This window comes from Oreochromis aureus, linkage group 6, assembly GCF_013358895.1.
Source record: "Oreochromis aureus strain Israel breed Guangdong linkage group 6, ZZ_aureus, whole genome shotgun sequence".
Lineage (NCBI taxonomy): Eukaryota > Metazoa > Chordata > Actinopteri > Cichliformes > Cichlidae > Oreochromis > Oreochromis aureus.
The window spans coordinates 10,588,763-10,616,454 of NC_052947.1; the positions used below are offsets into that span (position 1 = coordinate 10,588,763).

At 42.7% G+C, this 27,692-nt stretch overlaps 2 protein-coding genes across 6 annotated transcripts; both read right to left on the minus strand.

Moving 5' to 3' along the window:
* Window positions 1-1,340: 1,340 nt before the first annotated feature.
* Window positions 1,341-15,041, minus strand: LOC120440545 (B-cell receptor CD22-like). 5 transcript variants are annotated; one of them, XR_005613331.1, is made up of 12 exons: window positions 14,861-15,041; window positions 13,579-13,881; window positions 13,271-13,504; window positions 12,715-12,927; window positions 12,301-12,642; window positions 11,314-11,659; window positions 11,165-11,222; window positions 10,822-10,955; window positions 10,641-10,716; window positions 5,179-5,340; window positions 1,758-1,870; window positions 1,341-1,413 (listed from the first exon to the last, which is right to left on the minus strand). XR_005613331.1 is itself a non-coding variant. In XM_039613228.1 (10 exons), the coding sequence occupies exons 1-10, from the start codon at window positions 14,940-14,942 to the stop codon at window positions 5,227-5,229; spliced, it is 1,863 nt and encodes a 620-aa protein (XP_039469162.1). In that variant the 5' UTR covers window positions 14,943-15,041; the 3' UTR covers window positions 5,004-5,226. The 5 variants fall into 5 exon arrangements, 4 of the variants coding, with proteins under 4 accessions (XP_039469162.1, XP_039469161.1, XP_039469160.1 ...); XM_039613228.1 differs by lacking the exons at window positions 1,341-1,413; window positions 1,758-1,870 and having other exon boundaries at window positions 5,004-5,340; window positions 13,579-13,842; XM_039613227.1 differs by lacking the exons at window positions 1,341-1,413; window positions 1,758-1,870 and having other exon boundaries at window positions 5,004-5,340; window positions 10,659-10,716.
* A 2,754-nt stretch (window positions 15,042-17,795) lies between these two features.
* LOC120440530 lies at window positions 17,796-26,844 on the minus strand. The gene is made up of 3 exons (XM_039613203.1): window positions 26,610-26,844; window positions 18,340-18,626; window positions 17,796-18,029 (listed from the first exon to the last, which is right to left on the minus strand). Exons 1-3 carry the CDS (start codon window positions 26,842-26,844, stop codon window positions 17,796-17,798), a joined length of 756 nt encoding a protein of 251 aa, XP_039469137.1.
* Between the last annotated feature and the right edge of the window lie 848 nt (window positions 26,845-27,692).

Here is a 27,692-nt window from a genome sequence, read left to right on the forward strand (position 1 = left end):
TGGTTTCACACATTGTACAGCTTTGAAACTAAAATCAGACTTTCTTCCTCTTTGTCTCTTGCCTTCTTGTATACTTTGTATCAGCATGAAAAAGTTACTTTCTTATTCATTTATTTATGTAGCCTGTCTCTTGTTGCTTTCTTTAAGATATCCATATGCAACCAGTGTTTGAGTTGTCTGATTGAATTGTATTCTGGCTTTAAAGAGTTAACCTTAATTCATTATTGTTGCTTCCCTGTAGTGGTTGAACTTGTCACTTACTCTTGGTTATTCCTGTTTCTTGGATGTCACTGCTGAGTGTGGCTCAACAGTCAAAACTTGTGGCAGGCTTTAATCTTTTTTAGCCACACCCAGAAAGGATAAATGGAATTCAACAAAATGAAATGAAACACTATCATACATAGTGGAGCCAGTTGAGGTGGTTTGGGCATCTGACAAGGATGACACCTGGGCGCCTCCTGGGTGAGGTGTTCCGGGCATGTCCCACCGGGAGGAGGCCCCGGGGCAGAGCCAAGACACACTGGAGAGATTATATCTCTGGCCTGAGAACACCTTGGTGTTTCCCCAGACAAGCTGGAGGAGGTGGCCGGGTAGAGGGGGGTCTGGGCTTCTCTGCTCAGGCCGCTGCCCCCTGGGAACTGGCCTCAGATAAGCAGAACAAGATGGACGGATGGACTATCATATATTCTGTAATGAAAAATAAGTACTTTACTTGTTCCCGTGTCAACTTCAAGATGAAACTAGATAATTTTGGGGGACTTCTTGAAGTTGCTTAGCAGTTCAGGACATTTCCACCAGAGGACACCATTATAGCTCTTCATCTCAGCTACATTTTGAATTGCTCTCTGGCTACTTCTTGTCAAGTTCACAGTACAAGATAAATGAGGTGTTACAGTGGTGGATGGCCAAGATTTAAATAATAAATTCAACATATATACAAATAATCCCTGTAAGTCAAATGCTCAGGCTTCAGAATTTATTGCCTTAATTTCAGATAGTTTTTCTTGTCTGTAATCAGGTTATCAGCTCCACTTCTTGAACAAATGGTAACAATTTGAATTTTTACAGATAACATTTAACAAATCAAGCTGTATTTTCAAGAAGTCAGTTCCTTCAGTGTATTTTACAGTAAAACAAAAATAACAACTTAAATACTTCATGTATATTGCGTGTGTATGTGGTTGTATGTGGTGTTTCCATTGCTGTTTCTAGGACTGCACTCTTCTGTACAGAAACCTCTGATGTTGTGCCTGGAATCTGCTGAAGCCACTCTCCCCAGTTTGGGGTGGCAGCTCCTCATGCTCCTATTACCATTGAGACCACTTTTGACTTTACCTTCATAATCTCCTCCAGTTGGTCCTTCAGCCCCTGGTACTCCATGATTTCATTGTGTTTCTGCTTTCTTGCTGTTAGCTGTGATTGAAAAAATTATCACAACTGTGGTCTTCTGGTCTTTGTAAAACACATCTTGGCCAACAGTGCTTCATTCACATGGCATTTGTAGATGTTATTAAATGTTTTACCGTTACTATGTAAAGGTTATCGTATACAGTAGTAAAGTAGTTACTATTTAAACGATGTCAGGACTGAAATACAATCAAGTTACCAGTAAAATGATTAATTGCAGCCACAGATTCACAGTAAATATCCCAACAAGCTTTAATGCATCGATAATAAATTATCTGCTGGTTCCTGTGCATCATTTAAACTGTATGACACTCATACTGACCCAGGGTCAGTGTAAAATAAAATCCTACCTGTCTGAGGAAAGTCTGGCTCCTTTAATCCTGGATGAGAAACTGTGTGTCTGTGCTGAATCATTTTATAAAATCAGGTTGGAGACAGGCTGCTTTGAGTGTGGTCGCTTTCTCTGTTGAAAAAAAGATTGGTCTTAATTTCAGATGGTAACAATTTGAGTTTTTACAGTTAATATTTAACAAATCAACTAGTGTGTACAGCGTATTTTACAATAAAACATAAATAAAAACTTATAAATGAAATTACATAATTTTCAGACATGATACCAACTCCATAATAGAGTCCATTATTATAGAGTTGATTCACAACATATTACTTTGTAATTATGCACTATTCTTGCTTTAATAGTACATCTGAAACTGACTATTATATGGGCTATTATAAATGAAAAAATAAAAAAAATTGCAACAATTACTTTAAACGGAAATTCTAATTTTGTAATTCAACATATTTTCCTTTTTTTCTTCATTTTTAACATACTCAGAGTGGAACAAGCATCCACAAACATGTTGATGCCACCAACTCCACTCCACACAATTCTATCTACTTGCTGTTGCTACAAAGAGGAGCACCATCCACATTTTTTTTTTATTGACCTGGACAAGCAGGTCATACCATGCAAGTCAGCCAGTTCACTTGGAGATTTTGATGGACTTTGGCTCACTTTGTATTTGGAACTGTTTATAATCAAATGCTCCACAATATGTATGTCTACATACAAAGAACAATATACAACATAAATGTTGACAACGTTCAGGAGACTCCACGTGTTGCAGAGATACGGGCTACTTAACTAAGCAGTGAATTAATCAACCTGAATTTCCCATCAACGTGATCACTTTCTTATGGTGGAATATTTTCTGGTTTTACTCCGTCTTTTGTTTTTTAATACTATTTTGATATTTTTTATATCACTCAGTATACTTTGATATTATGGGGAGTATTTATTTTATTTGTCAGAGACATTTATTAGGACTGATTGGAGGCAAATTTAATTTCAAAAGACTATTTGTGACACTGAAAAAATTAGTTAGATATTAACAATGTATGGAGTTATAATTTAATTAACACCAAATGTTACATTTTACATTTTACACTTTTCAGGAGCTTTTCAATTTGTTCAAGATAACGCTTAAAAAGTAACAGTGTCATATTGTAATATTTATGAGATTAGGTATCTCATAGAGTAAAAGCATATTAACAATTGTGAGTGTTAATGGAGGTTTACTCTATAACTGAATTTAACTCTAATCACAGTAAAATTGACTGAAAATTCAACACTGAGATGAGTGTAACTTTTACACTGTACAGGGCGGGAACATATTAGTGAGACAAGACCCTCACAGCCCCCATCCTGGACCCCCTGCAGTTTGCATACAGAGCTAACAGGTCTGTAGACGATGCTATCAACATGGCTCTACACTTCATCCTGCAGCGTCCAGACTCCCCGGGAACCCAGGATCCTGTTTGTGGATTTCAGCTCTGGCTTCAACACCATCCTTCCAGACCTTCTCCAAGGCAAGCTTTCCCAGATGAATGTGCTTGATCCCATCTTCGGTTGGAACATTGACTTCCAGACATGGAAGCAACATATTTTGCTGGAGGAGAATGTCTCGGATTCCTGGACCATCAGCACCGGCTCCCCTCAGGGCTGTGTTCTTTCTCCTCTGCTGTTCTCCCTATACACCAACTGCTGCACCTCCAACCACCAGTCTGTCAAGATGATTAAGTTTGCAGATGACACCACTGTTATCGGACTCATCTCAGATGGGGTGAGTCTGCCTACAGGAGGGAGGCTGAACGTCTGGTGTCATGGTGCAGCCGTAACAACCTGGTGTACTTCCTGAGGCAGCTGAAGAAATTCAACCTGCCAACACAGACGATGATGCAATTCTACAGTGCAATCATCGAGTCCACCCTCACCTCTTCCATCACCATGTGGTACGCTGGAGCCGCTACCAGGGACAAACAGAGACTGCAGCGTGTTATGTGCTCTGCTGAGAAGGTGATTTGGTGCAGACTCCCATCTCTGCAGGACCTGTACACCTCCAGGACACCGGGGCGTACAGCTCAGACCACAGCTGACCCTTCTCACCCTGGACACAGTCTGTTTGACCTGCTTCACTCAGGCAGGAGGCTCCAGTCCATTCGGACCAGAACCTCTCGCCATAAGAACAGTTTCTTCCCCTCTGCTGTTGGACTCATGAACAATAACCATAAGACTGTTCCCACCACTTGCTCTGATTCAAACACATGACCCTGTATTGTTTTCTCTGCACCTGTTCCATCGTTGCACTGATCATCACCTGCATTCATGTATATATCAATCTGTTTAGCACTTTTTATTTTTATTTAAGTGTTTGTCTTGTTGTATGTCTAGCACAAAGTACCGCAGCAATTTCCTAATGTTGTAAATCTGCAATAATCAATCAATAAAACCCTTTCTTTTTCTTTCTGATATGTTCACTGGCTCTGTGTTGAAATTGACTCTTGTGGTGTTGCATTAACACTGCTCCTTTTACTGTGTAGAAGTTACTCTCTGCAGGCATAATGTATTTTCCATGATGTTTATCTGTAGTGAGCTCAGGTTTAGAAACAAACCACATACCAGTTCTTCTTTGAAGTGATATGTAAATCACCTTTTTCGCAGCTGCTGTTTCTGTCACTCCATAAAATCTCAAAAAATGGAGTGAATGTCAAAAATAAATAGTAGTTTTACGGGAAAGGTGAAAGCAGATTAGACAAACTGTTTACTGTGAGTGTATCTGCCAACAAACTACACATGGCTTTAACAGCAGCAAAATCACTTCCTTCTTCTCGATTTCTTATGGTTCCTGTTGTTTGACTCTTTGTTGCAGTCTTTAATTCTTAGTTCACATTTTAAAGTTTGGATTGCTGTTTAGAGTCTCTGCTTTCTGTTTATCTCTGTTTTAGGAATGAGTTCTCTGTAATGTAGAGCATGTTGGTTTCAGTATGAGTAGCTGTAGTCATCTCCCCCCACTTGTATTTACATTTGTTGCCTCCCCCTGTCTTGTTCTGTGTGCACTGGACACTTTTGTCTCACACGTTTTGTCAAGTGGTTCCCTTATTTGCTAATCATAACATGACTAGTTTTGTAAAGATTAGATTTTGAGTGAAAAGTAAGTGTCTCTAAGTATTCAGAGGTCATCGTCTCTCAGCAAGAATACATATGAAACCACAAGGCTTAATTTGAACAGCAAACAAATTTATTATGTTCTAAGAAAATGTCACTCAAACGCAAGTTGCTGTTTTTTATCATCATCAATAACATACATTTTATAACTGAAAAGTTCAGTATTAATTTATTCCGTAATTTGTGTTCCAGAGTACGAAAACCACTGACAGATCCACCAAATGTGGTGTCCTTGCCGTGATACTGAAGTTAGTTCAGTCACTAACCATATCAGAGAAAAAGGCTCTTTAATTCACTATGGTAACAAAGTTACTTTAGTGAACAGGCAGTGGGTCAATATTGCAGTAGAGATCAACTGTGTGGGTCATAGGTAGGTGCAGTCCGCTATAATGAGCTGAGATGTTTTCATATATGGGATCAGGGTTCACCTGAGGAGGAAGACAAACAACATACTGGGTTATAGGTCATTTTCCCCTCATTTAAATAGTTTTACTTTATTTGCAGGTTTTAATGATACTCTGACCAGCAGGTTTGTGAGGTGACAAAATATAAAGTATGAAATCTGTGAAATTCCTTTGCTATAACAATTATAATTAAGTAAAGCAGAACAAACAAATAGATAAGTAGATTATGTAGCTCATTAAAATGCAATAAGAAAAAAAGAAATATGTTGATAAACAAAATCTCAAATTCAAATAAATGGATTAAAAAGACAGACAGCTGGTCTGCCATCTAAAATTAAATAAAGCCACCCCCTCTGTTCAAAGATGGTCAATTCACAGTTGACATAGATAGCTTCTTTCACTCCTCTTTCAAACCATCTGTCTTCTCTGTCCAAAATGTGAACACTGAAATCCTCAAAATACTTTATCCTTCATCATTTAGATGAAGATGTACTGACCGATCCTCGGCTACCAAGACTAGCAATTGGGACATGGAATGTCACCTCTCTATTGGGGAAAAAGCCTGAGTTGGTGGATGAGGTTGAGAGGTACCGGCTAGATAAAGTCTGGGTCATCTCAAAACATGGCTTGGGATCTGGAACCAGTTTCCTGGAGAAGGCCTGGACTCTGTCTCATTCTGGTGAGACACATTTCATTTTGGTGAGAGGCAGCGGGTTGGGGTGGGAATCCTAGTATCCATTCACCTTGCTGCCTCTACTTTGGGGTTTCTCCCAGTGGACGAGAGGGTTTATCACCTGCGCATTTGGGTCTGAAAACGGGTCCTGACTGTCGTCTGCGGTTATGCCCCAAGTGACTGGGTACCCAGCCTTCTTTGAGACCCTGGGCATGGTGCTTGAGGGTGCTCCACCTGGGGACTCTGTTGTCTTACTGGTAGACTTCAACGCTCATGTGGGCAATGACAGTGAGACCTGGAGGGGCATGATTATTTTGTTGTTGGACTTCTGTGCAAACTACAGTTTGAGTGTCCATAAGCGCGGATGACACCGGGACGCACTTGGCCGCACGTCAATGATCGATTTTATTATTGTATCACCAGACCTGCGGCCATATGTTCTGGACACTTGGGTAAAGAGAGGGGTTGAGCTGTCAACTGATCACCACCTGATGGTGAGTGGGATCAGGTGGTGGGGGAGGATGCTGGACAGACCTGGCACACCTAAGCGTATAGTGAGGGTGTGCTCAGGCAGTGGCTGAAGCAAAAACTCGAGTGTGGGAGGAGTTCGGAGAGGCCATGGAAAAAGACTTTCAGTCTGCCTTGAAGAGATTCTGGCAAACTGTCAGGTGACTCAGGAGGGGAAAGCAGTGCTCTACCTGCACTGTGTATAGTGCGGATGGAGCACTGCTGACTTTGACTGAGAAAATTGTCGGGTGGTGGACGGAATACTTAGAGGACCTCCTTAGTCCCACTGTCACATCTTCCATGGAGGAATCTGGGGATGAGGGGGACAATTCGCCAATCTCCGGGGCTGAGGTCATTGAGGCAGTTAAACAACTCCTTGGTGCCCCTTGGTGCTCCTTGATGCTTGGTGCCCGGACTCGTTCCCAGTGGGTGATGGACTACACCATGGCTGCCCTTTGTCACCAATTCTTTTTGTAATTTTTATGGACAGAATTTCTACGTGTAGCCAAGTGGGGGAAGGCTTTCATTTGGGTGGTCTTAGAATCTCATCTCTGCTTTTTGCGAATTATGTGGTTTTGTTGGCTTCATCAGGTGATGGCCTCCAGCTCGCACCGGAATGATTCACAGCCAAGTGTGAAGTGGTGGGAATGAAAATCAATACCGCCAAACCTGAGGCCATGGTCCTCAGCCAGAAAAGGGTGGAGTGCCCACTCCTGGTCAGTGACGAGTTCCTTCCCCAAGTGGAGGAGTTTAAGTTTCTCTGGGTTTCCTTAACAAATGACGGGAGAAGGGAGCGAGAGATTGACAGACAGATTAGTGCTCTGGCTGCAGTGATATGGACGCTGTACCTTTCTGTCGTGGTGAAGAGAGAGCTGACTGTAAAAGCGAAGCTCTCAATTTACCAGTCGATCTACGTCCCTACCTTCACCTATGGTCACAAGCTGTGGGTAGTGACCGAAAGAACAAGATCGGGGGTACAAACAGCAGAAATGAGTTTCCTCTGAAGGGTGGCTGGCCTCTCTCTTAGGCTACGTTCACACTGAAGGTCTTAATCCTCAATTCCGATTTTTTGATCAAATCCGATTTTTTTGTCTGCTTGTTCACACTACAAATAAAATGCGACAGCAAACGCGCTCTAGTGTGAACCCTTAAAGCGGCCCGCATGCGCAAAAGAAGACGTCACACACAACTCGCTCTGTTTAGACCCAGAGCAAACAACATTGTTTGACTGATGGCCCTTAATATAAAGACTTCGGACTTTACGTTTCCCAGTTTTTGCTTTAAGTTATTCTGTTATTTACATCCATCCATCCATCCATCTTCATCCGCGTTATCGGAGGCCGGGTCGCGGGGGCAGTAGCCTAAGCAGGGAAGCCCAGACCTCCCTCTCCCCAGCCACCTCCTCCAGCTTATCCGGGGGAACACCAAGGCGCTCCCAGGCCAGCCGAGAGATGTAATCTCTCCAGCGTGTCCTGGGTCTGCCCCGGGGCCTCCTCCCGGTGGGACATGCCCGGAACACCTCACCCAGGAGGCGCCCAGGAGGCATCCTTGTCAGATGCCCGAACCACCTCAACTGGCTCCTTTCGATATGGAGGAGCAGTGGCTCTACTCTGAGCCCCTACCGGATGGCTGAACTTCTCACCCTATCTCTAAGGGAGAGGCCAGCCACCCTTCGGAGGAAGCTCATTTCTGCCGCTTGTATCCGCGATCTCGTTCTTTTGGAACACACCCTCCGGTCTCCCTTCTTAAAGATGGGGACCACCACCCCGGTCTGCCAGTCCAGGGGTACTGCCCCTGATCTCCACGCAACATTGCAGAGGCGTGTCAACCAAGACAGCCCCACGACGTCCAGAGCCTTCAGGAACTCGGGGCGGACCTCATCAACACCAGGGGCTCTGCCACCAAGCAGTTGTTTAACTGCCTCAGTGACCTCGCCCGAAATTGGCGGGTCATTCCCTCATCCCCAGACTCTGCTTCCTCCTCGGAAGACGTGTCAGTGGGATTAAGAGGTCCTCAGTATTCCTTCCACCGCCTGACAATTTTCTCAGTCGGCGTCAGCAGCGCTCCGCCAGCACTATACACAGTGCAGGTAGAGCACCGCTTTCCCCTCCTGAGACGCCTGACGGTTTGCCAGAATCTCTTCGAGGCAGTCCGAAAGTCTTTTTCCATGGCTTCTCCGAACTCCTCCCACACCCGAGTTTTTGCTTCAGCCACTGCCCGAGCCGCATTCCGCTTGGCCTGTCGATACCTGTCGGCTGCCTCCGGAGTCCCACAGGCTAACCAAGCCCGATAGGACTCCTTCTTCAGCCTGGTGGCTCCCTTCACCTCTGGTGTCCACCATTTGGTTCGGGGATTACCACCACGGCAGGCACCAACCACCTTGCAGCCGCAGCTCAATGCAGCAGCTTCGGCAATGGAGACGCTGAACATGGTCCATTCGGACTCAATGTCCCCAGTCTCCCTCAGAATGCTGTTGAAGCTCTGCCGGAGGTGTGCGTTGAAGATCTCGCGGACTGGGGCCTCTGCTAGACGTTCCCAGCACACCCTCACTACACGTTTAGGTGCACTGGGTCTGTCCAGCGTCCTCCCCCGCCACCTGATCCAACTCACCACCAGGTGGTGATCAGTTGACAGCTCAGCCCCTCTCTTTACCCGAGTGTCCAGAACATATGGTCACAGGTCTGGTGATACGATTACAAAATTGATCATCGACCTGCGGCCTAGAGCATCCTGGTGCCACGTGCACTTATGGACACTCTTATGTTCGAACAAGGTGTTCGTTATGGCCAAACTGTGATTTGCACAGAAGTCCAATAACAAAACACCACTCGGGTTCAGATCAGGGAGGCCGTTCCTCCTGATCACGCCCCTCCAGTTCTCGCTGTCGTTACCCACGTGAGCATTGAAGTCTCCCAGCAGGACAACAGAGTCTCCAGGTGGGGCACCTTCCAGCACCCCCCCCCCAGGGACTCTAAGAAGGCTGGGTACTCTGAACTGCCACTCGGCGCATAAGCACAGATGACAGTCAGGACCCGTTCCCCGACCCTGAGGCGCAGGGAACAAACCCTCTCATCCACCGGGAAAAACCCCAACGTACCGGCAGCAAGCCGAGGGGATATTAGAATACCCACCCCAGCCCGCCGCCTCTCACCAGGGGCAACTCCAGACTGAGACAGAGTCCAGCCCCTCTCCAGGAGACTGGTTCCAGAGCCCGAGCCATGCATAGAGGTGAGCCCGACTATATCTAGCCGGTACTTCTCAACCTCACGCACTAACTCAGGCTCCTTCCCCACCAGAGAGGTGACATTCCATGTCCCTATTGCCAGTCTTGGCAGCCGGGGATCAGTCTGCCAGGGCCTCCGATCCTGGCCGCCGCCCGGCACACAATGCACCCGACCCCTATGGCGCCTCCTGCTGGTGGTGGGCCTGCGGGAGGATGGGCCCATGTCTCCTCTTCAGGCTGTGCCCGGCCGGGCCCCATGTAAATAACCTAATAATTATCCTTATTGCTGTTTTAGAGAGGAGCGGTGCTTCGAAGGATAGTTGCAGATTTCTGTCAGAATCTGCAGATTATACAGCACAAATAAAATGTTCACGTTGTCTTCCCAACAGTTTCAGTGACATCTACACTGGATGGCCAGGAAGCGTTCGCGATGTCTTCTCGGGCGCTTCTCGGGCGCTGATAATTGGCATCTGTCTTGTGTCAGTGACTTAAAGACGGATTTAATGCGACATGACTGTTCAAACAGCAGTCACTTTCTAAAACATCGGATATGCATCGGATTCAGTACCACATACGAAAGTGACCCAGATCGGATTTGAAAATATCGGATTTGTGCCGTTAACACTGTCATACCATGATCGGATATGGGTCGCATAGGGTCAAAAAAATCGGATTTGATGTGCTTTCGCCTGCAGTGTGAACGTAGCCTTAGAGATAGAATGACAAGTTCAGCCATTTGAGAGGGGTTCAGAGCAGATCCGCTGCTCCTCCACATCAAAAGGAACCAGTGGAGGTGGTTCAGGCATCTGATAAGGATGCATCCTGGGCCCCTCCTGGGTGAGGTGTAAGATGGATGGATGGATGGAGACTAATTGATGATACATATGAAGAAAAATACCACAGAGGAGGGGATGTTTATACCTGAATCCTGTCCTCTACCTGCTCTTTATTGTCTGATGTTTCACTTCTTGGAAAGTGACTGGAAGTCGTCTTCATTCTAATAAAAAAAAAAGAAAGAAAGAAACAATTTGCAAATCAACAAGAGATTTCAAATCACAATTTGAATATGACGATTATAGCAAAAAAAAAAAAGTGTATTTACTTAGTAGGCGATAACTTGATGATTGAGTAGGGGTCAATTGTGCTTTTCAAACTGCAACGCAGCCCGACATAGTAATGAGTATCCTGCTCTTCCGATTTAGCTGGAACGTTTTTACTTATGAAATCAGGATAAATCTGTGGAGACAACAAATAACTTCACATTTTATAAATTTACATAAAAGGTTATAATTCAGATGAAAGAGAACAGTGCAGAGGCAAAAAACACATGCTTTTGGGATACGGAGGAATTGATTAATGTGAAGAAAAACAAGGTGTTCAAGGGGCATTTAAAAAAAAAATCAGCTGTTATTGCAGCAGAATTGTTTTTGTTTCCTGTTTTGTACCTGCTGTTTGTTGCCTAGTGTTGCACTTCTTGAAGGCTGGTTAGAAATCCTATTTTTTCTGATTTGTAAACAAAGGGAGAAAAAAATATATAAGTAAAGTCATATCAGATGAACATTATTGATCTGAATGAGATCAACGTATTGCTCACCTCCTCCACCAGAAGACAGTGAGAAGTATTAAAAGGAGCAGAGCTGCAGAAACTCCTGCAGCTGCTGGTGTCCGTGTTCCTGTGATACTTTGGACAGTGAGAGTCTTTGGAGCAGAGCTGATATCTTTGTTGGTTTTCACAGCACAGGAGTAGCTTCCTGCATCCTCCCTGCTGACTGGGTCTAGGATCAGATGTTTGTTCTGGTTCTCTCTCGGGGTCAGAGGTCGACTGTTCAAGTACCAAATGTAGTTTGTGTTGTCAGTCAGAGGACAGCTGGTACTGCAGGTCAGTGTGACTCTCTGACCCTCTGTCACCACTGCAGAAGGACTCATCTTCACTCTCAGCTCTGAAAGCAAGAAATAAGGGTAAGTGATAATTTTTTGTGCAAACGTTTATTTCTGCACCACTACAGTTTTTTCCCATATTTTTAATTGTCAAAACAAAGATATTTTGGAATTGAAATGAGACTTTTATGGTTTAGAAGTGTAGTTAATGTGAATGTACATTCAAATAAAGAAAAGAAAAACAGGAGTGTTAGCCAGAAATGTTATTGTTCCAAATTAAACAACAGTCTTTCTTTTTAATTTTTTCTGACCTGCTTTAAAGTAATGTATGCTCATGGATGTCAAAATGTCAAATGATGAAATGTGAGTCCTTGCTGTAGATTGATCAAAATAACAGAATCTAGGTTGTTCAAATAAAATCCATGAACACCAAAGCAAAAAAGAAAACAGACACATGAATGCATCTTATAAAACAGTAAAACCCCTTTTTTCTGCAAAATAAGTACTAATTAATACAATACTAAATGCAAATTTGCTAAAATCTTAAGTAAATTCAGGTTCAATGAATAAATCCTCATTTTCTTGTAATGAGGATTTGCTTTGTAGCATTGCCATCTTCACTGAAATCTGAATATTTCTTCCACCTCTGCTCCTGTTCAGACATTAGTGAGTAAAGTCTGCGGAGTGAGGAGTTTAGATTTACCTGTGACAATCAAAAAGACTCCAGGCAGATCAGACTGTGTCCACTTCTTATGATCTTTGTTGAATCTGAATGTGTATCCTCCTGAGTCATTCTTCTTCAGGTTGTTGATGGTTAGGATGTGTTGGTTCTTCATGTTGTCCTGATACTCCACACGACCTGCAGCCTCAATCAGCTCTTCAACTTCCACTTTATCTTTTCTCCATTTTTTACTCCAACATTTAAACTCTGGCTTCATGTTATCAGGATGTGAGTATTCACTTGTGATGTTGACTGAAGATCCTTCCAGAGCACAGATTCTCCTGCTGACATAATTCACTCTCCAGCAGTTTTTATCCTGAACACCTGAAATATAGATGGAAGATTTCAAGTTGTTTGACTTGTCTGTATTTCAGCACTTGACAATTTGACACTTACAAACTTGCTTAGATTGAAGATGTTTGTGGTCTTTCACTGCACAAGACAATGTGCCAGTTGAAGAGTTATGAGTGAAATAATGTTGATTCTCATAATAGTTTCTTTTGTTGTGGTAACACATGTTGGCAGTTTGATGGTCAGTCAGGTTACAGCTGGTGCTACAGGTCAGTGTGACAAACCCTGACGTGGAAGAAACTCTTTGAACATAAACCTCTGTAGAAAAGAATAAAAACACTTCTTGTTAATATGTATAGATATATTCATAGAGCCCATATAATTCATATAAATAATAGTTATAAGAAATCTGAATTTAGAGGTTTAGTGGAGATGTGTTTAAACAGTGTGGATTTTTTTACCCCTGGGATATGTGATGGCTCATGACTCATTCACTAATGTCTGATTGTGGGAAGACATGTTTCCATAAGCATAAGTCACACTGAAGCATGTCTGTGTGATGGACTCTGAACACAGATAAATGACATTTAATATTTGTACTGAGACCATTTTTCCGGGGCTTTGCTTAATGTTTTGTAACAGAATAAACATCATGACTCACCCACAGAGACTTCAGGGGCCCTGAGATCCTCGTAGCCTTTGACAGCACAGGAGTATGTGACTGCTTCCTTACTGCTGAGCAGCTCTTGGTACCAGGGAGACCAGTCCTCATAGAGAAACTCTCTGTTCTTGTACCAGATGTAGGCTGCAGGCTTTTCAGTCAGAGGACAGCTGCTGCTGCACATCAGTGTTACTGTCTGTCCCTCTGTGGCAGGAATCACCTTTACCTGCAGCTCTGAGAGGATGATGGATAACAACTTATACAATAATGTCATTTGGAATGTAATAAATGAGTAAAAGTCACCGTACCTGCAACAACTTGAAGAGTAATTCTGTTGAGCCAACAGTGTCCTGGACTGTCTGTAGTCTTCATACAGCAGTAAGAGTTTGCATCACTCTCTCTTAGATCATTGATGGTTAAAGTTGGGTTTTTCTCTTCAGACATGTTGTACGTTACACGTTGTCCATCCACAGAGAGCTCACTCCGAACATAATTTCCATCCCAGTCTATAGTGAACCATTTTCTGCTTGAAGTCAGATGTTGATGTGAGCAGTGCAGATCCACTGATGAACCTTTGAGAGCACAGATCCTGGTTTCTCCTCCATTAACACCTTTAACAGAAACTTTTATTTGTATAATGTACTTATTGTCTTATCACAATTAACTGTGTTTTTTTTCTTTTCCTACAAACCCAAATACCAAAAAGTTTGGACAGTAATGAAAACTAAGAAAAAATGAAAAGAAAGTAGTGATTTATAAATTTACTTTGATCTGTATTTCATTGCAGACAATATGAACACAAAATATTTCATGTTTTGTCTGGTCAACTTCTATGAAACACCAGGACTGCCATAATGAATTAATTAAATACACCATTAAATAATTAATTAAATGTGTCATTAATTAATTAAATGTGTCATAAATATTTATTTAATTAATTATTTCCAATTTAGTTAATTATTGACACATTTAATTAATTATTTAATGGTGTATTTAATTAATTCATTATGGCAGTTCTGGCGTTCCATAAACTTCCCTTCATTTGTAAATATACATTCTTTCCTGTCATTCAGACCTGCAACACATATCAAAAAAGATTGGGACAGGAGTGATTTTGGGCTAGTAATCAGCTAAATTGGTTAAATAATGATGTGATTTGAAACAGGTGATGTCAACAGGTGATTGTAATTATGATTTGGTACAAAAGCAGCATCCAAGAAAGGCCTAGTCCTTTAGGTGCAAAGATGTGCCAAGGATCGCCAGTTTGCCAACAAATAGTGTTGCTTACTTGAAAAAAGTAAATAGTAACTAATTACTGAATGCTTCTCTTTTGAAATGTGTTGTAAGAACCAAAATTGGAATGCGTTTTTATTTTGACAAAAACGATAAAATTAATGTGTAAAACATTAAATAATGTTCTGTTGTTTTGTTTTCAATATAATACACGTCAAAGATAATTTAACAAAGTACTGTTTTCAGTTTGATTTTAAATTAACATACCGTCCCAACTTTTTCTTATTTTAATTGTTTTAGAATGTAAATTAAGTTTTTGCTATGTTTTTATAAGGATGTATAAATGATTACTCATACCTGAAATGTAGAAGATGAAACAGACAAACACATTTTGAAAATCTGTCATCAGCATGGTGGTCGGAGTCCAGCTTGCAAACATAAAGCTGACAGTAGCAGACAATGAAAAGTAGACACGATTATCTCACAGGCCGTAACTGACGGAAAAATAGGAGGACTGACATGACTGTTTTATGTTCAACGGTTTGGCACACAAAGCCCCTCTGTGCTAAACATGAACGCCCTTCCTCTTTGGTTCTTTTTTTATCTGCAGGAAGAACAATGTGGTTTAGCTGTCTTGCCCAGAACATTTTTGATGTTCGGCTAACTTTCAGTTAGTGTTTCTATTATTCCTCTACATTTATGTACATATGCTGTATATATTTATAATTTTTTCTAAAACTCTCCTGCTCAAACCTGATGGAGTGTAATAAAAATCATTTGACATTTGACAATAGTTAAATGATTCTCCTGTCAAAATGTTTATACAAACATTATTACAAGGCATGTTTACAGCCTGTTAAATAATAATAATAATAATAATAATAATAATAATAATAATAATAATGATAATGATAATAATCATAATGATAATGATAATAATCATAATCATAATAAAAATGACCATAATAGTGACCATTTTGAAAACATCACCATTATAAGGCACGCGTATAGCTTGTTCTGCTCTTCAGCAGTTTGTGGTCTGCCCACTGTGCTGCCATTATCACAGCTCATGATCTCAGCAGCAGTCTGTGCTGCTGAGATCATGGACATTTGGTTAGCGCTTGCAGGTTATGTTTTCAGTAATATTTTCCACTGAACCCTATAATTATCTTTAAGTTAGCGCGTGACCACAGTTCTCTCTGCTAGAAACTGATTGCGATCACAGCAGTGCACATGCAAGTGTGTGTGTGTGTGTTGCAAATGAAGAGGCATGCCAACGCTACATTTAATGTTCTGTTTCATGTACATTACACTCATTCTATTTTTCAGTGGTCTGAACCTTATTCGAGAAGCTGGGTGAGGAGTTTACAAGTGAAAAGCTTTTTGTCTCTGCTTGTCACCACAGCTATTTCATTTCTAAATCAGATTAACTGTCTGTATACTGTAATCTGTATTTGTAATTGTCATATTTTGTAAATCCAAAATTTCAACACAGTTTATACACACACATATCATATGTGTACATATATACCAGTGGCCAAGGGAAGTGCTAAGTGGCAAAATTTACTAGTGACAATCTCATATTATAAAGCAATAAACTATAAAATGAGGATACATTCAATGAAATAAAAATGACTAACAGCAATAAAATAGTTAAACATACAATTTTAACAAAGACATAGTCCGATCTCTTCCCTTTCTGCAACAACAAGCGAGCCTGGCTGCCACCAATCTTGAGTGCAGGGCTTTTCCATATTATTCAGTTGGGTCAATTAAATAATTCTTCTACGCTGGTAATATATCTGTGAAGGTTCTCAGTCATCCAGGTCATCGTAGTCTAAGGAGCTTGGAAAGAAAAGCGTCTGGACTTCTTTGAGTTGCTTGAAGACGTTTCACCTCTCATCCGAGAAGCTTCTTCAGTTCTAAGGGTCAATGGTGGAGAGACCCGAGAGCGAAGTGATCTAATAGGGTGCTATTAGATCACTTCGCTCTCGCACTGCAGGCTTACTTATTGTTCCTAGAGTATTCAAAAGTAGAATGGGAGGGAGAGCCTTCAGTTTTCAGGCTCCTCTTCTGTGGAACCAGTTTCCAGTTTGGATTCGGGAGACAGACACTATCTCTACTTTTAAGATTAGGCTTAAAACTTTCCTTTTTGCTAAAGCATATAGTTAGGGCTGGACCAGGTGACCCTGAATCCTCCCTTAGTTATGCTGCGATAGACGTAGGCTGCTGGGGATTCCCATGATGCATTGAGTTTTTCCTTTTCAGTCACCTTTTTCACTCACTGTGTGTTAACAGACCTCTCTGCATTGAATCGTACTTGTTATTAATCTCTGTCTCTCTTCCACAGCATGTCTTCTAGCCTGTCTTCCTTCTCTCACCCCAACCGGTCGCAGCGGATGGCTGCCCCTCCCTGAGCCTTTTTTTTCCTTTCCACTGTCGCCAAAGTGCTTGCTCATAGGGGGTCATTTGATTGTTGGGTTTTTCTCTGTATGTATTATTGTAGGGTCTACCTTACAATACAAAGCGCCTTGAGGCGACTGTTGTTGTGACTTGGCGCTATATAAATAAAATTGAATTGAATTGAATTGAATACGCTGTCTGACAGCTTGGATAGGCTCCAGCCCCTCCTCGACCCTGAAATAGATACGCGGAAAAGAATTGTTGGATGGGATATGCTGTCTGTTATAAAATAGTCCACGAAAAAACTAAGACATTTAAAATAGTAGAAAAGCTTCACATTAAAAATAGAAGATCTAAAGTAAACAAAAGTAAAACTGTACAAACGTGTTTAAAATACAGTTAGGAATGAAAGCAAGCAAAAAAAGTGAACCTAAATATTCTGCACTGTGACAAAATCAAGTCTATAATGCAGTGAGTTTCCCAAACACTGTTTAACTTTCAAATAGTTATTCTCAAATTTTCAGTGTCCAGTGTGATGACAGCACATATATACCCATGAGGAGCATCCCCACAGCATACATTACAGCTGTTGTATCCCTTCTTTCTTAGAGTTTTATTGTTGAAGATCCTTTCATTGTGTGTAATTGCTCTAACCTGCTAAAATGGATTAAGATTGAAAATACATGACAATAATATTTACATGGCCATGAATTATTCCATTCACATGAGTAACATGTGAAGCTCATCAAAATGCCTAACCTCACTGCATCGAATACAGAAAGAAGGTATAAATAATGTGAAATCAAGATTCAGTGCAGTGCACAAGATTTTAAATGTAGGCAGAGGTTTGTTAAAAGGCTTGTTCACCACAGTGTACTTCTGCAGGTCTTTAACTGTCGTCTGTTTCTGCTGAAATGACAACAGATTCTCCATCAGAGCTTGTTTTATGTCTACACTTCACAGCAGCGTAATCAGCATGCTGCTCGTCTCTGGGCTGAAGTGGCTCTATGGTGGAAAAAAGAGGATCTGTGTGGTTTTTGAAGATGTAGACTTTGCTGTAGTGGACTTCATCCTCCACCTGTGGCTGAGCTAAGACGTCTTCACATGCAGGATCAGGATTTAGCTGAGAACAAAAAGCGATACATCATAATACACTTAAAGATTTGACTCCTTTGACTCTGTAAGACAGATCATTCAGTAGGAATATCTGTTTTCCAGCTCTACAGTAATCTTTACCTCCACTACATTGTTTGATGGTTCATTTGTGGAAGACTGACTCATAGTCCACTTTTTTCTGGTTATTGAAAGTAATAAACAGAAAAAATAAGTGAGTTCATGTCAGAGATTAAAAGTTGTCACTTTGAATCAAACACAGTGTTTGCTTACCTAATCAAAAAGAAGAAAAAGAGAAGTATTGAAACCAGAATTATTACAGAAACTCCTCGTGTCCTTCCTGTGATACTTTGGACAGTGAGAGTCTTTGGAGCAGAGCTGATATCTTTGTTGGTTTTCACAGCACAGGAGTAGCTTCCTGCATCCTCCCTGCTGACTGGGTCTAGGATCAGATGTTTGTTCTGGTTCTCTCTCGGGGTCAGAGGTCGACTGTTCAAGTACCAAATGTAGTTTGTGTTGTCAGTCAGAGGACAGCTGGTACTGCAGGTCAGTGTGACTCTCTGACCCTCTGTCACCACTGCAGAAGGACTCATCTTCACTCTCAGCTCTGAAAGAAGAACATTTATAATGAAAAACATGATATGTCAAGATATGAAACGTTACACAATTGTAACTTAGGTTCTGTAATTTAATTCCATGACATTTCACAGGGAATGGTTGCCTTTTTTTACTCCGCCCCATGTACAGTGCATGACAGCTTGGGTTATTCTTTACTTAACAGCTTATCATAACATTAACACCCATAAGGGGTGGCTGTAGCTCAGGAGGTAGAGCAGTTCAGCTGCTGATCGGAAGGCTGATGGTTCCATCCCTGGCTCCCCCAGTTTGCATGCAAAATATTCTTGGGCAAGATACTAACCCCGACTTGCTCTCCAATGCATCCATCAGAGTATGAATGATAGTTAGAAAGCACTCACCGTATAGATAATAATGCTTGTGTGTATGGGGTGAATGCGGCATGTTGTATAGAGCGCTTTGAATTCTCTAGCAGAGTAGAAAGGTGCTATATAAGAACCAGTCCATTTCACATTGACTGTCGATTTGCTTCATTTTTGTGGGTCTCTGCCTTCACTTTTGTCCACAATAACTGAAACTTGCACTGTGCTTTGTGTCTTTATGTCTCGATCCTTGGTTTTATACACTTTTTTTTTTCTGTGTTGGACTCAGTTGTCCGTTTTTATAATTTCTGTCTGATTTTGTTCTAGTTTTTAGTTTAAACATTATATCACACAGTGGAAATTTGTATTTATCTTTTATATTAGTTTTGTTCTGTTTTTTTGTGTTTAGTTGTGAGTGTAGATTTTATTTGCATTACTTTATTCTGTTTGTGTTGCATGTTTTGTGTGTTATTTGACATTTTTTTAATCCACTGTGGACTGGCTGTGCATGGGACAAACAATCACCTGCTGAGGCATGGGTGTGTCCAGAGGTGGCCTATCAACTGTTTAAAGGACCTATTAAAAGGAAGCAGTGGAGGAAGAGAGGCCCCAGATATGAAGAGGAACGCATGAAGGTGGAAAAAAGGGACCCGCTGCCTGATCGTGGGGGCTGCGATGCCTCATCTGGAGACGAACCAGTCAGCATGATGTGGCGACCCAGTCCCAAGGCGTGTGATTGGCAGCAGGGAAGAGTTATATCTCTGCCTGCATTTCTGAGTCGTTTCTCCAGTGTTGTTCACCGAGTGCAGCCGTACTGGGAGAGGGTTGCCATGGCTACAAGCCAGGCCAACTTCCGGGACAATCAGTCAGTGCGCCCCAGGGTGGCTGTAGCTACAACGTAGCTCGCCATCACCAGTGTGTGAATGTGTGTGTGAATGGGTGGATGACTGGATGTGTAAAGCGCTTTGGGGTCCTTAGGGACTAGTAAAAGCGCTATACAAATACAGGCCATTTACCATTTACCAATGGTTCTGGCCCCTTTTTGTTTTCTTGCAGGGTGATGCCATAAGGGGAGCCACGGTGGCATCGAGCGTCAGATTCCAGTGCGGAGTGTGAGCTGGCTGGGATGTGATGAGTCCAGTGGAGGGACAAGACAGGGATAGGAGGCTTCTGTTCGTCTGGTTGGGACAAGGGTGGCATGGACCCCGCTCTGAAAGAGGGATTTCTGTCCTGTTTGTGAACACCTAACAAACATTCATCCTTGGTTGTAGGACAGTTGCATTGTGCGACAGGGTGGGATTTTGGTGCGCATGGAATGTCACTACCCGATCTGTACCGGAAACCCGATCGGTACCACGCATGCGCAAATCTTACGTTCAAGGTTCAAGGTTCTTTATTCGTCACATGCATAGTTATACAGGTATAACACACAGAGAAATGTAACCCGACACGCTCCTCGACTTGTGCAAAACAAAGGGGGGGGGGGCTTATGAAGAACATTATATATAATCTATACATTAGGTGAATGTGCAGTAGTAGCATGTATGCAGCAGGCAGGTGAATCCTGTACATAAAGTTAATTAAAGAAGAGCAGACAATCTGACTATTTCATAGAATAGACAATATGAACATATTTAAAATTAAAGGAATTTGAAATGTACATTGTGCCGGTGGGTTTAGAGTGTCTGGAAGAGAGTCCTGTCCAGTGTTGGGAAGGTTACTTTTAAAATGTATTCCACTACAGAATACTGAATACATGCCCCAAAATGTATTCTGTAACGTATTCCGTTACGTTACTCAATGAGAGTAACGTATTCTGAATACTTTGGAATACTTAATATATTATCATGCTGTTTACAACTACGTGAATGTACTATTGCTGTGATTTATTACTGTTACTGAAGGTCCGCGGCTCCGAAACGTAGTAAAGGGACCTCTGGCTAATACGTCGGGTTCATGTCGGGCTGGTAGCCGAAAACTAGCTTTACTTTGTTGTCTGGGTCAACTTTGCTTGCGGGAGACAGAGAGAGGCGTTGAAAGGCTTCTCCAACGGAACTTATTTTTTCCGGAGGAAAACACGAACACAGTGTACAGTTGAGTCTTAATAGCTTACTTACAAATGGGCTCCTCAGGCACTCTTCTTGGCTGCAGTGGTTATTATTATATTTACATGCTTCCAGCTCCCGTTTTTGCTCCGTGACAGCTCGGACTTCCTTTCTCTCCCTCCCTCGCTCACAGACACATAACGGGTATGGTAGTCCATTCTCCCTGCAGCACGGACTACACTGCTCCATCAGGCTACATGCTTTAGAGCTATGCCTGTAGCATTCTGCCTTTTAGCTTAGCACAACAACAACAACAAAAAGCGCTCTCACCCAGGAAACACGCAGAGAGAGCGCGTCACCCTGTAACCATGGCAACCGTAATGCTGCCGCCTGGAACAACAGAACGTAGCTGTCAAACAAACCCAAACAGTCCTGACCAGCGACAATATGAAACAGGGAAGTACCGCCGTGTATTCCATTTATTTCAACAAAGTAACTGTATTCTGAATACCACCTTTTAAACGGTAACTGTAACGGAATACAGTTACTCATATTTTGTATTCTGAATACGTAACGGCGGTACATGTATTCCGTTACTCCCCAACACTGGTCCTGTCTCACTCATTTATGGATGATGTGAGAGGGTGTGTGTGTGTGTGTGTAGGGTGGGTGGGTGGGTGTGTGTGTGTGTGTGTGTGGGGGGGCTTGGTTTAGGGCCCGGATGGCTTGGGGATAGAAGCTCCTCTTGAGTCTCTCTGTCCTTGCCTGGATGATGCGGAACCTTCTACCGGATTGCAGAAGTTGGAACAGTTTGTTGCCGGGATGGGACAGGTCCTTCAGTATCTACGCTGCTCTAGTCCGGCATCTCCTGTGTAGATGTCCTGAAGCGGGGGGAGAGCAATCCTGCAGTGGTGTTCTACTGTACGGATCACACAGTCTGAAGTGTAGAGGGAGTAGAGCAGTGGCGAGAGGAGACATCCCTGTGGTGCTCCTGTGTTGATGGTGATGCTGTTAGAGATGCATCTACCCACCCTCACCACCTGAGTTCTGCCAGTGAGGAAGTCCAACACCCATGCACACAGACGGCTGTTGAGTCCCAGATCCCTCTGCTTTGCAAACAGTCTGCTGGGCACTATTGTGTTAAACGCTGAACTGTGATCAACAAACAGCATTCTCACTTAGTTACCCTGTTTCTTGTCCACGTGGCTGAGGGTGGTGTGCAGGACGTGAGCGATGGCGTCCTCTGTGGATCTGTTGGGTCGGTAGGCAAACTGGAGCGGATCTGTGGTGTCTGGGATGGAGGAGGAGATGATGTTTTTCAGCAGCCTCTAGAACACCTTCATTACTACCGAGGTCAGTGCAACTGGCCAGTAATCGTTCAGGGATGAGGGTTTGCTGTTCTTGGGCACAGGGATGATGGTGGATCTTTTGAAGCATGTGGGGACCACAGACTTCGCCAGGGACTCGTTGAAGATGGAAGTGAACACACCTGCTAGCTGGTCAGCACAGCAGTGCAGCAGATGGCTGGTGATGGCGTCTGGCTCCGCTGCTTTACTTGTGTTCACTCTCCTCAGTGCCGCTCGGACGTCGTGCTCCGCGATGCTGATCACCGGTCTCTCGCTGATGACGTCACTGTCCTCGGTAGTCAGGCGGTAGTTAGCATTAGCCGTCTGGCTAACCTCGAAACGGGCATAGAACTAGTTCAGCTCGTTGCTGAATGCAGAGTTGGTGTTGATCGGCGCAGTGTCCCTGGCTTTGTAGTCCGTAATGGTGCGTAGTCCGTGCCACATAGTCTGTGTGTTGCCCTGGTGGAAGCGAGACTCCACGTGCTCCCGGTACCGGCCGCTTTGTAGGCGCTCATATCGCCAGTGGCGAGACCTGCGTTGTAGGTGGGGGTCATGGCGTTCACTGCAGCACGGATGGATCTGTCCACCCACGGTTTCTGGTTCGGGAATGTGGTGACTCTTGCAGTGGGGATAATCGACTCCGCTAGCATATTCACGAAGCATACTGCTACTTCCGTAAACTCGTTGATGTCGACTGCGCATGCTCTGAACATGTCCCAGTCTACGTCGTTGAGTGCGTCCTGTAGCGCCGCTTCTGATTGGGCAGACCAACGTTTCACCTCCCTCGTGGTTACTTCTTCCCTCTGTATGTTTTGTTTATACTGGGAATGAGGAAGATGGCGTTGTGGTCAGACTTTCCAAAAGCTGGGTGTGAGACAGCTTTGTAGCCCTGCTTGTATGGCGTGTAGCAGTGGTCCAAAATTCGATCCCCCCTCGTCGGACACGAGACATGCTGGTAGAAATTCGGCATGACTTGTCTGAGGTTCGCTTTATTAAAGTCTCCTGCTACAATGAGGACTGCGCCCGGGTCCTTGTTTTGAAGCAAACTCAGCACATCATGTAGTTCGGACAAAGGCATACCTGTGTCCGCTTGGGGTGGGATGTAGACCACCGTGGCGATGACCGAGGTGAACTCACGGGGCAAATAGAAAGGGCGGCACTTAATGCTCAGGAATTCCAGATGTGGCGAGCAGCCGCTGGAAAGAGTAGAAATGCTCCTGGCATCACATCACTTTCTGTTTACCATGAAACACACTCCTCCACCTTTGGTTTTGTTTGACTCTCCCGTTCTGTCCACGCGGAGCACAAAGAATTAATCCGACTGAGTTATGGCCTGGTCCGGCACGGTGGGGGTCAGCCATGTCTCCGTGAAGCACAGAATGTTGGAGTCCCTCATGTCACGTTGGAAGGCGACTCTTGCTCTTAGGTCATCGAGCTTGTTCTCCAGTGCCCAGTAGAATGCTGGGCAGTGGTGCGCGATGCGCCTGCTGTCTCAGTCTGTTGCGAACGCCAGTGTGTTTCCCCCGGCGCTTCTTTGTTCCACGCCTCGGATGAGTGGCCCATCCTTTGTTGTTCTCTGCGCCGCGTAGAATCTCTGGTGGCCAGGATGGGTCAGGTTTAAAAGTGTCCAAGATTAAATGTGCAACCTTGTCACCCATGTTTACAAGTGATCTGCTGTCGTAGACTATAAAACTAGAGGATTTTGGAATGTAAACCAGAGCAAAAATAAGTAAAAACTAAAAGGTGCATAGTCGGAGCGGAGTGGTCAGGAAGGCGTCTGGACGTGGCCATCTTATTGCTCGTCACTTCCTCTTTTTGCCAACATTGCGACAGTTAATATATTTGAATGACAGGGTTAGCGCCCAGTTAGCTCCTAGCCTTTCTTGACAGCTCTGCCTCCTTTTCAACTGCCCGGGACATTTAAACAATGAATACCTCCGTATACAAACAAATTAATGCACATATTGTGGTCTTCCTGTCAGGTAATCAACAATCCAGGACACCAGTGAAGCATCCACATGCATCGCTGGTTGATTGAGCAGATAGATGATGGTGTCTTCAGTTCCGAGACAGGGCTGGTAAGCAAATCGAAGGGGATCCTGATGTGACTATCAATAAATCAAATCGACTGTCACTAAATCAAATTTAGCACACATACACAAACGCGATTTGTACTGACGCAAGTTCAGTTTACATAGGGTTCATTCGCTCGGTCAGCAAGAGGCGGTATTCTCGTACACTGGGAGTAAACTGCCATTAAAAGTAACAGAAGAAGAAGAGAACATCTGCATATGCGGATCAGGTAGACCCGATTAGTACGGTCCGACTTTGCACATGCACAGTAAGGATCGGGGGATCCTGATCCATAACTATCTTTTTATTTTTTCGTTTTTGTCTACATTATATTGAAATGTTTCATTATTGCAAACATTTTAAGAGATACTTATTATTGTTAACATCTTAACAGATACTCTGACCCGTAACCATCGAAAAATGCTTCAAGCGGAAATAGACCTTTTGCACATGCGTGTTATGGATCTGGTTTCCGGTACGGATCGGGTAGTGACATGGAACATTGTGTTTTATAGGTTTTTTTGATATTGGGTTTGTTTATTCCTGGGGGTTTTAGTATCTTGACAAGATTTTTGTTAGAATTGTTTGTCATTGTTGCTTTCTGGCCTGGGAATAAACTGTTTCTCATCAGACCTTCAGCATCTGTTTCCTGGGTTTCTGACTCGCTCAATCTCGCCTTGTATTTAAAAGAAACTCGTTAGTAAGACATTCTGGTGCACCAGCTTTAGTGTCTACAATTACCTTTGCTTATGTTAGGTTCTCAATCTTGTGTTGTATTCAAGATTTCTTTGTTAGATATTCTCAAGTTTGTCCTGTCCTCCTATGTTCCCTTTGCCTAGTCTGTTTCTGTTATGTTTCCCATGTTTAGTCAGTTTTAACGTTGTTTACTTTGGCCTCTCTGGTTGGTGTTTCAGTCAGTGTTAGTCTCCTGTTTTATTTTCATAGTCTCTTGTCCTGTGTTGTGTTCAGTTGTACTTTCCTTGTCTGACTTATTTCACCTGTACCTTGTTTTTCCCAGTTGTGTATGATCCTAATTACCTCATGTGTATATTTAAGTCCTCAATCTCCCTCTGGTCTTTGTCATGTCATCGTCTCCTCATCTTGCGTGTGCTCCTGTCAGTCAGTGTCTGTGTTTCAGTTAGTTTCCTCAATCTCTGCTCTGCTTCTAATTTGGTTCAATCAGTAGTGATGGGCAAAGCAAGGCTTTGTGAAACAATGAACCAATGGAAGAATTTGGCTTTGAAACAAATTGAGACCCCACAGTGATATCTGTTGGCCAATTTGATAATCGCCACATCTTGATAATGCTGTTCTTTGAAACAATGATGCAGACAAGCACAATTCCAAACCAAACTACTTATTAAACCAGACTGTGAATGACGGTGATCAACACATGTTTTGGATAAATCCCCACACAAACAAGGCAAAAAAATAGTGAGACTGTTAAAGACAGCGGGCTGTGATCGTAATAAACAGTGTGCTTCAACAAAGTTATCCCTCTGTTAACATTCCTGTTGCTCACAATAACTCAATTTAGAAAGTAAAATATGTAGAGGAAAAAACTGCTGTGTTTACTGTAGTAATCACAAGTTTCCTGCTGTTTTTGGCCTCAACCGCCTTCGTTTTTTACTCACAGCCCTCAAACTCTGGATGTGTTTGGTTGATGTTTTAATTATGTAGGAGTTTGTCATCAGGTTTGTTCTACACCTTTAAAGCTAGAAGCTGGCATAGCATTCGCTTTTATTGTCAAAAATTAAAAAATATTCAAATTAAAAGACTAAATGTGTTTTCCTTATAGAAAGTTAACATTTATCACATTTTTATTGGCCAATTCTGACCAATTGTAACACTCGATTTCACAAACATCTAAAAACCAGCCTCTGTTGAGCAACCTCTGAACCATAAAGAAACTTTTCTGTAATTTATACTGCTTTGGATTTTGTATCTAGTAACACAGGCGTGTTTTACTGTGAGTCTGAAGTTTTTGTTAAAATTAACCTACAGTCTGTCTGTTGTGTATAAGATATTCCATGCAGAAGTGTCAGTGAGAATAAAAGAGGGGGGAAAAATCTGTCATTAGAATTGTTAAATAGGTATTCTGTAATTAATGATGAGAATATTTCTTCCACCTCTGCTCCTGTTCAGACATTAATGAGTAAAGTCTGCTGAGTGAGGAGTTTAGATTTACCTGTGACAATCAAAAAGACTCCAGGCAGATCAGACTGTGTCCATCCTTCATGATCTTTCTGGAATCTGAATGTGTATCCTCCTGAGTCATTCTTCTTCAGGTTGTTGATGGTCAGGATGTGTTGGTTCTTCATGTTGTCCTGATACTCCACACGACCTGCAGCCTCAATCAGCTCTTCAACTTCCACTTTATCTTTTCTCCACTTTTTACTCCAACATTTAAACTCTGGCTTCATGTTATCAGGATGTGAGTATTCACTTGTGATGTTCAGTGAAGATCCTTCCAGAGCACAGATTCTCCTGCTGACATAATTCACTCTCCAGCAGTTTTTATCCTGAACACCTGAAATATAGATGGAAGATTTCAAGTTGTTTGATTGGTCTGTATTTCAGCACTTGAATTCATTATTAGATTTTTGACACTTACAAACTTCCTTGGATTGAAGATGTTTGTGACCTTTAACTGTACAAGAGAATGTGTCTCTTGAAGAGTTATCAACTGAATAATCTTGATTCTCATAATAGTTTTGTTTGTTGAGATACCACACGTAGCCAGTTTGATGGTTAGTCAGGTTACAGCTGGTGATACAGGTCAGTGTGACAAACCCTGAGATGGAAGAAGTTCTTTGAACACGAACCTCTGTTGAAAAAGGATAAATAAATTTCTTGACACTATATTTGATACAGCGTATTAAATACGTATAAGTGTTGGTTTGACACAATATGACAAAATAGAGGTTAAGTGAAGATGTGTTTGTACGGTTTGGGTATGGAAATTTCACCTCTGGGATATGTGATGGAGCACGGCTCATCCCCTAATGTCTGATTGTGGGAAGAAATGTTTCCATAAGCACAAGTCACTCTGAAACATGTCTTTGTTATTGAATCTGGACAAAAAGACACATGGTTAAATATTTGTACTGAGACTATTTTTACAGGGGTTTACTTAACGTTTTGTAGCACACTGAACATCATGACTCACCCACAGAGACTTCAGGGGCTCTGAGATCCTCGTAGCCTTTGACAGCACAGGAGTATGTGACTGCTTCCTCACTGCTGAGCAGCTCTTGGTACCAGGGAGACC

Coding starts and splice junctions, on each gene's coding strand:
- LOC120440530 (XM_039613203.1), bottom strand. CDS start 26,844: ATGAAGCCAGAGTTTAAATGTTGGAGTAAAAAGTGGAGAAAAGATAAA. Junction 18,627..26,609: donor AGTCTTTTTGATTGTCACAG/GTAAATCTAAAC, acceptor TTCTTCTTTCAG/AGCTGAGAGTGAAGATGAGT. Junction 18,030..18,339: donor GAAGGACACGAGGAGTTTCT/GTAATAATTCTG, acceptor TTTTGTTCTCAG/CTAAATCCTGATCCTGCATG.
- LOC120440545 (XM_039613226.1), bottom strand. CDS start 14,942: ATGTTTGCAAGCTGGACTCCGACCACCATGCTGATGACAGATTTTCAA. Junction 12,643..12,714: donor TCTTCAATCTAAGCAAGTTT/GTAAGTGTCAAA, acceptor TCTATATTTCAG/GTGTTCAGGATAAAAACTGC. Junction 10,717..10,821: donor ATCAAGTTATCGCCTACTAA/GTAAATACACTT, acceptor TTTTTTTATTAG/AATGAAGACGACTTCCAGTC.